This window comes from Esox lucius, chromosome 2 (genome assembly GCF_011004845.1).
Source record: "Esox lucius isolate fEsoLuc1 chromosome 2, fEsoLuc1.pri, whole genome shotgun sequence".
Lineage (NCBI taxonomy): Eukaryota > Metazoa > Chordata > Actinopteri > Esociformes > Esocidae > Esox > Esox lucius.
In genome coordinates, this window is record NC_047570.1 from 39732555 (window position 1) to 39748487 (window position 15933).

General features: G+C 39.7%; 1 protein-coding gene across 4 annotated transcripts in view; it reads right to left on the bottom strand.

Moving 5' to 3' along the window:
* Positions 1-4975: 4975 nt before the first annotated feature.
* pparg (peroxisome proliferator-activated receptor gamma) overlaps positions 4976-15933 on the bottom strand; it is a 51862-nt gene continuing 40904 nt past the window's right edge. For all 4 annotated transcript variants that reach the window (XM_034297489.1, XM_034297490.1, XM_034297494.1 and 1 more), the window contains exons 5-9: positions 14860-15059; positions 11360-11480; positions 7636-8034; positions 5407-5522; positions 4976-5118 (exon numbers count right to left, since the gene is read on the bottom strand). In XM_034297489.1, coding sequence (XP_034153380.1) covers positions 4987-5118; positions 5407-5522; positions 7636-8034; positions 11360-11480; positions 14860-15059 — 968 coding nt within the window. In that variant the 3' untranslated portion in view covers positions 4976-4986. The remainder of the gene's footprint in view (positions 5119-5406; positions 5523-7635; positions 8035-11359; positions 11481-14859; positions 15060-15933) is intronic.

Consider the following 15933-nt stretch of genomic DNA (forward strand, 5'->3'; position numbering starts at 1 on the left):
GCTCCATTTAAAATCATAATTTAAATCTAAATCTAAATTTATAAATCAACAGAAATCACCCAAATGGCCCTGATCAAAAGTTTACATACCCTTGAATGCCACAAAAAAGTCTGGTCAACACCTTGACACAGGGGAGATCTCATGCAAGATGACCCAAGACTTTGCATGACCTGGAGGCATTCTGCCAAGACGAATGGGCAGCTATACCACGGCAAGAATTTGGGCCCTCTTAGACAACTATTATAAAAAACTGCACGCTGTCATTGATGCTAAAGAGAGCAATACATAGTATTCTGTTATGACCTATAGTTGAATTTGAATCCCATAAGAAATAAAAATGTGTTTTGCCTGCTCACTCATGTTTTCTTTACAAATGGTACATATATTACCAATTCTCCAAGGGTGTGCCAACATCTGAGCACAAATGTAGCTCTAGCACTGTCTAGCAGTGTATGTGTTTTGTAACTGCTGTTCTTTCATCTAGTTTTCTCTGTACATACTCATATACTGATTATATACTACATCCAGAGATTTGAGGACAGAAGCTGAGGCATATAGTATATGCATGTATAGTAAATGACTATAATCTAGTTAGCAACATAAAAGTTGCTTACACAATACATTTTCAGTTCCTAAGTGACAGACATGATTTATTCCTATAAAATAAAAAGGTTAATCTAAAGCTAGGTTACGGTTAGGGTAGGGTCATATATAATTGGCTGAAATGTCACATAGCATTGGCATAATTATCAAAATAATTTAATCCCAGTATCACAGTATATAGTATCACATACTACACCAATCAGCCATAACATTATGACCACCTGCCTAATATTGTGTAGGTCTCCCTTTTGCCGCCAAAACAGTCCTGACCAATCGAGGCATGGACTCCACTAGACCTCTGAAGGTGTGCTGTGGTATCTGGCACCAAGACGTTAGCAGCAGAACCTTTAAGTCCTGTAAGTTGCGAGGTGGGGCCTCCATGGATCGGACCTGTTTGTCCAGCACATCCCACAGATACTCGATTGGATTGAAATCTGATGAATTTGGAGGCCAAGTCAATACCTTGAACTTCCTCAAACCATTCCTGAACCATTTCTTCTTGGTGGCATGGTGCATTATCCTGCTGAAAGAGGCCAATGCCATCAGGGAATACCATGCCATGAAAGGGTGCACATGGTCTGCAACAATGCCTAAGTAGGTGGTACGTGTCAAAGTAACATCCACATGAATGGCAGGACCCAAGGTTTCCCAGCAGAACATTGCCCAAAACATCACACTGCTTCTGCCAGGTTGCCTCCTTCCCATAGTGCATCCTGGTGCCATGTGTTCTCCAGATACAGTGGGGAGAAGCATTTGATACACTGCCAATTTTGCAGATTTTCCCACTTACAAAGCATATAGAAGTCTGCAATTTTTATCATAGGTACTCTTCAACTGTGAGTGACGGAATCTAAAACAAAAATCCAGAAAATCACATTGTATTATTTTTAAGTAATTCAGTTGCATTTTATTGCATCCTGTCCCCTTTTGACCACTTTTGATAGCTGCTGACCACTGCAGACCAGGAACACCCCACAAAGGCTGCAGTTTTGGAGATGCTCTGACCCAGTCGTCTAGCCATCACAATTTGTCCCTTGTCAAAGTCGCTCAGATCCTTACGCTTGCCCATTTTTCCTGCTTTTAATACATCAACTTTGAGGACAGAATGTTGACTTGCTGCCTAATATATCCCAGGTGCCATGATAGCTTCACCTGTCAGTGGTCATAATGTTATGGCTGATGGGTGTATCAGTGTTATTCACTTCACCTGTCAGTGGTCATAATGTTATGGCTGATGGGTGTATCAGTGTTATTCACTTCACCTGTCAGTGGTCATAATGTTATGGCTGATCGGTGTATCAGTGTTATTCACTTCACCTGTCAGTGGTCATAATGTTATGGCTGATGGGTGTATCAGTGTTATTCACTTCACCTGTCAGTGGTCATAATGTTATGGCTGATCGGTGTATCAGTGTTATTCACTTCACCTGTCAGTGGTCATAATGTTATGGCTGATGGGTGTATCAGTGTTATTCACTTCACCTGTCAGTGGTCATAATGTTTTGGCTGATCAATGTATATACTGTACATTTTGGCTACATTCTGCTAAGTATGTGTTTATCTTCATGAGACTAACCTAAATAAATAGTAAATAAAAAGTATTTAATTAATCACTTTAAATATGGGTACTAAATTTAGAAATTATTGTGGAAAACCTGAATGGTTGGTGTTCAGTTGGATATCCTTGTGAAAGTTATCAGATGTTTATCTTGTGAGTAGTTCAGCAGAGTTCAGTAATGTTGCAACACAACAGGGTGTGTTCTGGAAAGACAGCTGATTACATCATGGGCGTGAAATAGCTTTGTGTCTAGGCTGCACAAACATAGGCCTAAAATCTGTTAGGAAGTTCTAATGCTGATTTTTTAATGTCCAAAAAGCTGCCAACTACAAATAAAAATACAGATATTATGTGTTATATATATACACAAAAGTGTTTAAAAAAAAAATTAGCAGGTGGCTTTCCATGTGTTATTTATTCTATTTTAAATGCTGTTCGAAAGGAACTTAAAAATGTCCTTTGTATGTGACATAAGAGTTACCCAGGTATAACCGTCAAATCCCACCTTTTAATTTTTACTTGTATAAAATTATTTGTAAAAAATATTCACCAAATACAAAATATTTATTTACATATATTGATAGGGTTCAAGAGTGTAATTTTTTCAAACGTCAAAACTAGTCCATTTAAACTCTCACAACAATAATAAGTAGTAGCAAATACATGAAAATAAAATCTGAAAAAAACTCTTATTTGAGATAAGCACAGCATTTTAAAATAAGCTGTTATACTCTGAAATTTGATGTTCATCTAGCTACATATGTACAAAAATATTAATTTCTCACATTGATCATAAAAATAGAAAAATACAGCTGACAAATTACTCAAAATATCAGGAAACACACTATATTATCCAACCCCAAAACCTCCCCAAAAAGTTGGGACGCTGCGTAAAATGCAAATAAAAACAGAATGCAATGATGTGCAAATCATTAAACCCTGTATTTAATTGAAAAAAGTACAAAGACAAAATATGAAATGATGAGACAGAGAAATATTATTGTTTTTGGAAAAATACATGGCCATTTTGTTTATCAGTGTTGCATCACCTCTTTTTAACAATGTTCTGTAAGCTTTTGAGAAATTTGGAGACCAACTGCAGTAGTTTTGCTCTCTTCTGACAGACACATCCTCTCTGGAATGATCTTTTAATACCTAATCATTTTACTGACCTGTTGCCAATTGACCTGATTACTTGTGTGATATTCCACCAGGTTTAGTTTTTTAGTATTACACAACTTTTCTAGTCTTTTGTTGCCTCTGTCCCAACTTTTTTGAACATGTTACTGAATCAAATTCAAAGTAGGCATATCTTTTTCAAGAAACAATAAAATGTCTCAGTTTCAACATTTGATATGATGTCTGTACTATTTCTATTGAAAATAGGGTTTAAATGATTTGCACATCATTGCATTCTGTTTTTCTTAACATTTTACACAGTGTCCCACAACTTCTTTGGAAACAGGGTTGAATATGCTGCACTCTCATACTATAGAAACCCAGGTGAGTAAAGAGTTAACCTCCTGTATGACTGGGAGATTGGGATCAAAACAAAACCTCTTTTGCAAAGAGAATGTGCGCATGCGTAGAAAAATGTAAGTGTGCAAAATATATCTAGGTGCACTATGAAACATACAGCACTATGCAACACAGATCACTATGAAACATACAGCACTATGAAACATACAGCACTATGCAACATAAAGCACTATGAAACATACAGCACTATGAAACATACAGCACTATGAAACATACAGCACTATGCAACATAAAGCACTATGAAACATACAGCACTATGCAACATAAAGCACTATGAAACATACAGCACTATGCAACACAGATCACTATGAAACATACAGCACTATGAAACATACAGCACTATGCAACATAAAGCACTATGAAACATACAGCACTATGAAACATACAGCACTATGCAACATAAAGCACAATGCAACATACAGCACTATGCAACATAAAGCACTATGAAACATACAGCACTATGCAACATAAAGCACTATGAAACATACAGCACTATGCAACATAAAGCACTATGAAACATACAGCACTATGCAACATACAGCACTATGCATCATAAAGCACTATGAAACACAGAGCACTATGAAACATAAAGCACTATGAAACATACAGCACTATGAAACATACAGCACTATGAAACATACAGCACTATGAAATATACAGCACTATGCAACATAAAGCACTATGCAACATAAAGCACTATGCAACATAAAGCACTATGAAACATACAGGTTCTCTGATCTGGAAACTGGTTCTCTGATCTAGAAACTGATTCTCTGATCTGGAATCTGGTATGTATGACAGTGGTTGTATATGAACACTGTAATAAACACAATCAATCACATATGACATACATATAATGATACTGTGTGTGATGATGCAGAGAAAATAAATGGCTCATTGTCTCGCATCAGATGGCGTAAGGCTCAGAATATTCACAGTGGAGTTCATTCCCCTTTCCTTTCCAACAGCACCCAGTGGAACAATAACCACAAGGTAAACATCTTAACAATATCCTAATACTACTACTATGACTACTAATACTACTTTTAAAACAACTACTACTTTTAGTACTACTGCAACTATTATTATCACTACTAATACCATTACTGCCACTACCACTACTATTACAAGGCTCCACGGTGGCACCAATAATACAGCAGTCTCTGTAATGTGGGTGGGCTCAGACTGGAGATAGATTTAGCTATCCCTAACCCTAGAGTTTTCATAAAAGGTCTCCTATACAGGGAAAGTTGTTCTCTGTGTAGGGAATACATTCAGGGGGCCAACTAATACAGGTCCTTCATGATTTCCTGCATCAGGGGATGAAGACACAGATCCACCTCAGTCTTCTTCAGCAGCTGGATCAAGTGAACATGGTCTGTTACAATCTGTCTCAGATCCGTCATCTTCTGGAGAAGCTGCACAAAACAAAGTGCAATGTTTCCTTTGTAAGGAGAATTTACATACAGCCAATGAATCCTTAGGAAAACATGATGAAGATTTGAAGACAACACATCAAGACAACAAGACAACACATCACAAAGATTCATAGGACCAAACACAGGAAGTTGACTTGAGAGAACAGGGGAATACCCAGGCAACTATAATCAGAAATCATGCCAGAACTGGAACTTAAGTTACAGAAGTGATCAGAGTTTTTGGAACTAGAATAAGAAAGCCAGTAAATTATTACTTCAGAGCAATACCTTGGCGAAGAGCTGCAAGGATTCTGGGTGGTTGAGTTTTAGCTGTAGCTCAAGAGAGTGAAGTACTGTTTCCTGTAGCTCCTCAATAGGCTTCACATTCAGCAGGCCTGGACGATCTACACACACACACACACACACACACACACACACACACACACACACACACACGCACACACACCCACAGACAGGCACACAAACAGACAGGCACACAAACAGACAGACAGGATATGGCTATGAGGCAGTGTTTGAAACATGGGTGAAACTGGAGGACAGAAATGAAAGGAAAGAAAGTCACAACTTCTAAATTCATATTCTACCTACCAATGACTGTTCATCATCATGTAGAAAATATATATAGGTCATGTAGTATTGAGTGTTGAGTATGAAGCAGAGGCAGCTAATGCAGGTACAGTATGTCTTAATATGGACCAGACAAATAGGTTCCTGATTTAAACCCAATAGTCAGCATGAATAACATATAGAATCATAGGAACATGACCCCGGTTTAAACCCGAGAATCAGCATGAATAACATATAGAATCATAGGAACATGACCCCAGTTTAAACCCGAGAATCAGCATGAATAACATATAGAATCATAGGAACATGACCCCAGTTTAAACCCGAGAATCAGCATGAATAACATATTTCAAAGGAACATGACCCCAATTTAAACCCGAGAATCAGCAAGAATAACATATTTCATAGGAACATGGCACAAATAATCTGATCTGCAATTAACATACAACACATATCTATATTTTAGAGTGATATTTACACACTTTAGCTTTATCTAGACTTGTTTCTGTGAAAAGTCTAATTGAAATAATAGAGGAAGAAACAAAAGACAGAAAAGGGGAATGGAGAAGTTAGAAAGAGAAATAGAGAGAAATGCAGTACAGAAAGCCATAAAGAAACAGAGAGAGAAATAGAGAGAAATGCAGTACAGAAAGCCATAAAGAAACAGAGAGAGAAATAGAGAGAAATGCAGTACATAAAGCCATAAAGAAACAGAGAGAGAAATAGAGACAAAGTAAAAAAGAGAGAAAGAAAAAGAGAGTGAGAGGAAGAGGTAAGGAGAGAGAAACACTGAGAGGGAAACAGAGAGAACGGAGAGAGAGAAAGAGTTCAAGGTTGAAGTGTTGTCAAACAGCAAAGCCACAGCTCACCACACAATCTAAAAGAGAATCCCCTGGGTTTAGCTTGTTGTAGTTGTAAAGTGTGTTGGTGACCGAGACAAAAAAAGGGGTGATGATTCTGATTCAGGATGATGTTACATCTAACAGTATAACCCTGACTCCATGACCTGCAACCATCATCTGCCTGTCTATCTGCCTGTCTGTCTGCCTATCTGCCTGTCTGTCTGCCTGTCTATCTGTAGCATTCAACTCCAGCAGCAAGGATGATTATAAGAAATCCCGGTATGATCTCAGGAAGACAATAAAAATAGCAAAAAGTCAATACAGACTCAATGTAGAATCTCTCTACCAGGGCTCCAATACCAGGAACATGTCCAGTTGTCTGAGAACCATCACTGACTATAAAGGCAATACAGGCAGTGTGGGGGAAGTGTTGGCTGAACTTTTTCTATGCACGCTTTGAGAACATCATCCCTGGCATGGACACTCAAATGGACCAGGACGGCTGCCCTTTCCAAATGACCAGGGCAGACGTCTGTAAAGCCCTAAAAAGATTAACACTTATTTGTCCCTGTGCCAAAAAAGCAAAAAGTCCTCTGCATGAATGACTACCGCCCTGTAGCACTCAAGCCAATCATCATGAAGTGCTTTGAGCAGCTAGTTAAAACACACATCACAGACTCCATGCCTGCAACACTTGACCAGCTACAGTTTGCCTACAGACAAAACAGATCCACAGAGGACACTCTGGCCCTACACTATGAACTCTCTCATCCTGGTTGGAGTTATTATTTATAATTTTTCCCCTTCAAAGATTTCAGTTTGTTTATCAATTGAATTGTTCATGTTATAGGTCACATTAAAGGAGGAAAACGTTCTGACATGATTTATCTTTGTCTCATTCTTTTACATCACAAGAACCTGGCATTTTAACAGGGGTGTGTAGACTTTTTATATCCATTGTATTTAGCAGTGGAAAAATGGTGCTACTGTGTCATTACCGCAATAACTAAGCCCCACCCACCTCCACAGAGAATGATAATTAAGCCCCACCCATCTCCACAGAGAATGATAATTAAGCCCCACCCACCTCCACTGAGAATGATGACAGCGAGGAACAGTGCCATGTCACTGTCGTCCAACTCCAGACTGTTGAACTTGACAGAGAATTCAAATTTGGGTTCCATCATGTCACAGAATGGTTTCCTGAGGCTCTTCAGGAATTCTCTCGTCATGAAGACTTGTCCATAGGAGATCAGAGTCCCATCTTTGTTCATGAGTGGGGCCCACATGATGATGAGCACCTCAATGACACCATATTTCAGCAGGGTCACCTGATCGTTTAGATCCAATCCCACAAAGCCAGGGATGCTCTTAGCAAACTCTGTGACCTCCCGGACAGCCTCAGCAGAGCGCGACTGGCAACTGTAGAAGAACCTGAGCTGAACCTCGTCAGTGGGCAGACCAACTCCTCCTGCCAGACCTCCACCTGAAGCAATTCAAGTGCAAATTAGATTTTTATATTAGATAGAAAGGAACAAACTAACCAAAAAGGAACATTTTGGAAAAAATCTGCGAGGGAAAACATTCACAGGAAAAATAAAAAACACATAAACAATAACAAAGAGTATAACAACAAATTAAATAAATAAAAAATACTAACCCTAACAAAACTAACAAACATTATGATAATAATAATATAAATATCTTTATTATCCTCCAAGATCCTTGGGAACCTTTACAGCTGCACAATCAAGAGCACTCTGACTAACTACGGCATAGTGTGGTTTAGCAGTTGCTCTGTAGCTGACCGGAAGGCCCTGCAACGGGTGGGGAAAACCGCCCAGCTTCCAGCCATCGTAGACCTCCAGGGCAAGCAGTGTCTGCGCAGGGTGCGTGGGATCATCAGGGACCCTTCAAATCCATCCCAAAAACCTTTTGCCCTCCTAACATCAGGCAGGCGGTATAGGTCTCTCTTTTCTTTGCACCAGCAGGCTCAGGAACAGTTTATTTCCATCTGTAACCCTGCTGAACCCAACACTAAACATACCCCCCCGCCTCTAAGGTACCTTGTTGCACTACTCCCCTTGTACTACTCTGACACTGCATTGCAAAGTCTGATAATAAAAATTTTCAGTTGATCCAGATACGTGTCTACCTCAGGAACCTCACTGCTGCCATCTCTGCATCCCGGTTGCACAAGCCACCTTGCACCTTTAATTTTCCCCCGATTGCACATCTAGAATGCCATTTAGAAATTGCTATTTGTTCCCGCACAAATGAGAACCCAGATAGAACCCAAATCTTGACCGAAAGAACAAGATCACGAGTACAAGCGGCTGAAATGGGTTTTCTCAGAAGGGTGGCTGGCTTCTCCCTTAGGGATAGGATAGTGTGAGAAGCTCAGCCATCCGTGAGGAACTCGGAGTAGAGCCGCTGCTCCTTTGCGTCGAAAGGAGCCAGTTGAGGTGGTTCGGGCATCTGGTAAGGATGCCCCCAGGACGTCTCCCTAGGGAGGTGTTCCAGGCACGTCCAGCTGGGAGGAGACCTCGGGGTAGGCCCAGGACTAGGTGGAGAGATTATATTTTGACACTGGCCTGGGAACGCCTCGGGATCCCCCAGTCAGAGCTGGCAAATGTGGCTCGGGAAAGGGAATTATAATGATAATAACAGCCTAACAACATCATAATACCATCTCTATGTCTAAACAACAATATAATACCATCCTCAGGTCTAATTAATATTATCATACAATCCTCTGGTCGAAATAACAGTATAATTACATCCTCTGGTCTAAATAACATTATAATTACATCCTCTGGTCGAAAAAACATTATAATTACATCCTCTGGTCGAAAAAACATTATAATTACATCCTCTGGTCAAAATAACATTATAATTACATCCTCTGGTCTAAATAACATTATAATTACAACCTCTGGTCTAAATTACATTATAATTACATCCTCTGGTCTAAATAACATTATAATTTCATCCTCTGGTCTAAATAACATTATAATTACATCCTTTGGTCTAAATGACATCATACCATCCCCACACCTAATTAATTTTATAATACCATCCTCAGGTCAAATTAATATTAAAATACACTCCCCAGGACCTAACAACATTATAATATCATCCCCAGTTTCAAACAACTTCATAATACCATTCCTTGGTCAAAACTGGGCTGTACTCTGCTGGCAATACTCATCCCTCTTTCAGGGTGGTTGTGGTTGGTGGGGGTCCCTTTGGTTGATGCTTGGCAATGTGGGTGGATTGAATTCCTGCCTGTTGGGCCCGGTCCGGGGCCTCCCCAGGATAGAGCCACAGTGTCACCGGACCCCCCCATCTCAGCCCCAAGGTCTTATGCTGCTATATTATTGTGCTGGGGGAGTAGGGTCAGTTCTCCTTCTCCACTATAAATCCCTGCAGATCTAAGGAATGCATTTTCTACATTTTCCCTGTCTCCTGCCATTTTAACCTAGGAGGACATGAGGTCTTGGCCCACACCTGAGGAGTACCAGGCTTGAAAGACTCGTTGCTTTCCCTGTCCAGTCCTCCTGGTCGTGTTGCAGATCAAGACGATACCTGACGATTTCAGCTGCCACTGTGCTGACACCTCCCCCTCCCCTGTGTTGTCCCTGTCCTTGTCCATCTGGTCATGCTTCAACCTGGACTAGGTTTTAATAGACTCTGGACTCAGCCCACATGCATTTATAAATTATTATAATTTGTACTCTTAATATGTTCACCTGGTACAGCCAGAAGAGGACTGGTCACCCCTCTGAGCCTGGGTCCTCACTAGGTTTCTTCATAAATTTCAGCCTTCATAGAGAGTTTTTCCTAGCCACTGAAATTCAAAACTACTGTTGTTTGCTCCTTGGGATTTCAGGCCGGGTGTTTTGTAAAAGCACTTTGTGACATCCGCCGATGTAAAAAGGGCTTTATAAATAAATGTGATTGATTGATTGATATAATACACTTCCCAGTTTTAAACAACTTCTTAATACCATCCTCAGGTCTAAACAACATTACTGTTACAGAGTGGGCTTCCGCTCCACCTCCTCTTCGCCACTGTAGGACACTTTCACCAGAATATTAACTCATCATCCCATCATGCCGCTCACCTGGGACTGATTGCACAAACACCTGAAACTCACCCACACTCATCTATATAAACCCTGTTCCCTCTCAAGTCCATAGCGAAGTACTGTTACCGACCTTGGACTGTTTATACCGACCTCTGATTGTTCTGCTGCCTGTCTCGACCCGGATTGTTCATTGGACTGTGATTCCTGCCGCCTGTCTCCACCCTTGCCTGTGATCTACTCCTGCTCTGTGATTTTCTCCGTTGTTCTGTCTGCCCCTGATTTACCCTGCCTGTTGACTATTCTAAATAAAAGCTGCAAATGGATTCTGCTGCGTCCTCCACATCACCACAATTATAATACCATCCCCAGGTTTAATTAATATTATAACACACTCCCCAGTTTTAAACAACTTCCTAAGACCATCCTCAGGTCTGAACAACATTATAATACACTCCCCAGTTTTAAACAACTTCCTAAGACCATCCTCAGGTCTGAACAACATTATAATACACTCCCCAGTTTTAAACAACTTCCTAAGACCATCCTCAGGTCTGAACAACATTATAATACACTCCCCAGTTTTAAACAACTTCCTAAGACCATCCTCAGGTCTGAACAACATTATAATACACTCCCCAGTTTTAAACAACTTCCTAAGACCATCCTCAGGTCTGAACAACATTATAATACACTCCCCAGTTTTAAACAACTTCTTAATACCTAGTCCACAGAGAGCCCCATCCTCATATCTGGGTTCCTGGAGAACATGGATGGGCATGTGCCGTGAGTTGATGAACTGCTCTCCCTCCTGCAGAGACTTCATGTCGTGGATCACAAATGGCTGAAAAGAGATATTAAGACATTAGACATTAAACACATTTGTTATTGTGTGAATTATTAGAGTTTGAAAACAATGCAAGTACCTGTTACAACATTAGATAAATTAAAGACAGCTAAACAACCAGTTATAACAAGATATAGAGCCAAGACAAAGAAATAACCTGTTATAACAACACAGTAAAGATATTGAAACACCCTGTTATAATTTGACATACAGTAAGTCAATAAAAGATCATTTTATAACATGACAGAGCGATGACAATGGCTTACAACTTTTTATAAATATTTTTTATACTAAGAACGACCAACAAAAGTATTTCTCCAAGACGTCATTAATTAGGATAAATAATTTAAATAAAATAATCTAGAAAATGTCTGTTTTCACCAGTGAAAATCGGTTACGATACAAGAAACAATGTAAATAAAGATGAAAATGTATTGAATAGCCCTTTAATTACCCATGTGTCACAGACAGCCATATTGTTTTGTATCATTTCTGACTTGAAAGGTTATTTAACTTGGAAAAATCTAAGCATAACTAAAAGTGTCTTTTTGTTAGATTTCAGTGAGGCTTACTATGTGGAAATACATTGGCAGGAACAGGCTCTGGCCTAACACCAGACATTATATATTGTTCATATCTATAGCCATATGGTGCTACATTTTATTTTTCTTTGACGGTTATGAATAAATTATTCTTTACACAGATGTTTGTTATCATGTTTGGTTGATTAGAAGGACTAGTCAGTCATAACATGCAGGACACTAGGATGTTTAGCAGCCTTGGTCTAAGCCTATCTGCTTCAGCAGACAACACAGTGTTATGCCTTAGTTCCTTCTAGACAGCGGTCTGTGTTTCTGCAGAATAAAACATGAATACTAAAATGTGGAGTTTCATGCCCTAGTTCAGATTAGTAGGCTGTTGTACCTCAATGTTATATCTCTGTGCTGCTAATCCTTGTTAGTAGGGAACAAAGAGGAGTACGAACAGTAAGGACAACCTGCTGGAACTAAAACAGATAGCAGACATCAAACTGAAGGTTTACTCAGTTTAAATAACTGGAAGATGCATTTGACCAACTTAAACAAACTACTATTGACATGTATTAACCTCTCATTATATTCTGTGCTATTCCATTAAGCAGGTTGTAATGGTATTCTACAGGACCCATCTCTTATTATTGTACTTTACTGATTTTACATTCACATTTCACTGTTCTCCAGTGTGGAGAATTATTTCTCATAACTAGCCTTTCTACTAATATCACCAACTAGGCCAGGCCAGTTTCTCAGTGTGTTTAATGTTGTCTATGGTCCAGACTGGTATTGGGCTGCTGAGGCTGTGTGAGGATACTGCAGACATTATATTTTTCAGAAATTTCTATCTGCCTCATTAAGAAGATTTTAAAATCAGAAGAATTCTAAGGACTCTTTTTTAACAAACCTAACAACGTTAGGTCTCAAACAACGGTAGGTCTTAACAGTGGTTAGTACTACTGTAAGTCTTAGGGTTAGTACTAATAAAGGGCTTAGGGTTAGTATTACTACAGGTCTTAGGGTTAGTACTACTACAGGTCTTAGGGTTAGTAATACTATAGGTCTTAGGGTTAGTAATACTATAGGTCTTAGGGTTAGTACTACTATAGGTCTTAGGGTTAGTACTACTATAGATCTTAGGGTTAGTAATTCTACAGGTCTTTAGGGTTAGTACTACTAAAGGGCTTAGGGTTAGTATTACTACAGGTCTTAGGGTTAGTACTACTACAGGTCTTAGGGTAAGTAATACTATAGATCTTAGGGTTAGTAATACTATAGATCTTAGGGTTAGTAATACTACAGGTCTTTAGGGTTAGTACTAATAAAGGGCTTAGGGTTAGTACTACTATAGTTCTTAGGGTTGGTACTACTGCAGGTCTTAGGGTTAGAAATATTATAGATCTTAGGGTTAGTACTACTATAGGTCTTAGGGTTAGTACTACTAAAGGGCTTAGGGTTAGTATTACTACAGGTCTTAGGGTTAGTAATACTATAAGTCTTGAGTTTAGTACTGTAATAAATTGCTCATCCTTTTGAGAAACACCAAGAAATACATTTTCACATGATGCTGCTCTCCAGTGACCACTTAATACATATTTATTTTAACAGTAGAACCACCAAAAGTCTAGGTCCATTGGTGTTAGAGTTTGTAATTAAACTAAAACTGCCATTATGAAACCTAACCTGCTCCTTTCAATGACTTTTCCTAAACAGGCGTAAATTACATTGTTCCGTTGTCAGAATTCTAAACGCACAAATGAAAAACTATTTAGAGACTATTTACCTGTTATTTTTACCCAGTTTTCCTACTTAATCCGCCAAAATCACACGCCACTTAGGGTTGGTACCCAGGCAGTTGCTAATGGTACCCAGGCGCTAATTCATTCAACAAATTAATTAGGCTATTATTGAAACATAATACAAACGATGTAGGCTATTCAACAATTCACAATCAACTTGATAGCCCCACTAGAAGCCCCAGGAAAGTCCTGCAAAGACGCCCTGTTTTTGTAGCCTATTCATTTGGAGAATTGGCCCTTGTCTTTTTCTAAAAACTCCTCTTGGAGTCATCTATAGACAATTCATGTCACCAATAGATTGGCTGTGTAATTTTCATTCTGTAAATGTGTAGGGCCTAATAAACAAATGAAAATACCATAGCCTGTGTTCTTAGCATAAATTGTATTGTTTTCTTAATACTTTTTTCCATATGATAAGAGCTTCAATACACATTCTTGTATTTTTCAAATTCATTAACCATTTAAATCCATTTAAAATAGTTTGATGACGACCCAGTAGGTGAACTGATGCTGTGACTGGATAGTGATGCTGTGGAGGAGAATGTGTATGCTAATAGGGACGATTCGTATGCTAATTACTTCAAACGGCGTTCGGCTGTGGCGCATACTGGGAGTCTGAAAAGGCCAGGCAGTTTTAGTGATAATCAGGTGTTGTTCTTTATCTACTACTGTAATAACAATATAACAATATTGCATTTCTTGAGTTTTTCAAAGAATGTCAAAGCATCAGACCAACTTAGTGCCGATATTAGATGTTGAAACATAGGTTATATGGAAAATCGATGGATCAAAAGCACTGTCAAAGGGATTGGATTGCAAACCCAGCATCCAGTCACCTTAAGAATCAGTCATGGTGTTTGTGTTAGGGAATAGGTATCTTGCTGCTGGGACACATGACAATGGGTACATAGTAGCTAACAGCTAATGCTAGGTGTGGTCCACAGTCTTCCCAGTGAGGATGTGGCCATGGCTTTGGTTTGGATTAGGTTTCTTTTAACATGCTAGTATGAAGGTGATAATATTAGGAGATATCAAGATATGTACCGCATTGTCCCCATTCTTCCCAGAAAGGATTGCCCTGGCCTTGGCTTTTGTAAGTGGGAAGTACTTGAGATATGACTCCAGCAGCAACTTGGCCAGGTTCCTCAGGTCTGCAGCATCTGGGTGCATGGTATCCATGTCAGTAGAGAACTCAGCCAGGAGCTTCTCCTTCTCAGCTTGCGGCATCCGGCCAAAACGAATGGCTGAATGGGAAACAACAATAACTCATTACAACATAGCACCAACTCAATTTCATAACTCTCTCCATAGACTACAGGGTAACTCACTCCAGACTCTAGGGTAACTCCCTTTAGACAACCAGGTAACTCCCTTCTGACTACACCGCAACTCCCTGCCCAGTCTATGGGGTAACTCCCTACATACTACTGGGTTACACCCTCCAGACTACACCATAACTCCCTACTTAGACTCAGTGTAACTCCCCTCCAGACAACAGCGTCACTCCCTCCAGACTACTGGATAACTCCCTCCAGACTACTGGATAACTCCCTCCAGACTACAGCATAACTCCCTCCAGACTGTGGTGTAACTCCCTCCAAACTACAGCTTAACTCCCTCCAGACTACTGGGTGATTCCTTTCAGACTACAGCTTAACTCCCTCAAGACTAAACCGTAACTCCTTGCTTAGACTACAGTATTACTCCCTCCAGACTACAGCATTACTCCCTCCAGACTGCAAGATAACTCCTTCCGGACAATAGTATAATTCCCTCCAGACTGCAAGGTAACTCCCCCAAGACTATAGGATAACTCCCTCCAGACTAAAGAGTAACTGACCCCAGACTACAGGGTAACTGCCTCCAGACTACAACATAACTCCCTCCTGACTACAAGCAAGCAAGTTCATTTATATAGCACAATTAATTCAATTCATAGAAGCAAGGCAATGCACTTTACAAATAAAAATACAAAAATATAAATGCAAAAGAATAAAAACAGTCAGATTGTTACAATTCTCTAAGCACCCTCCAGGAGGACTCTCCACGCCAGTATCTCAATCCTTGCACTCCAGCGCTTGGATGAACCAGTCAGTCCCTTTGTGAGATAATCTCTGA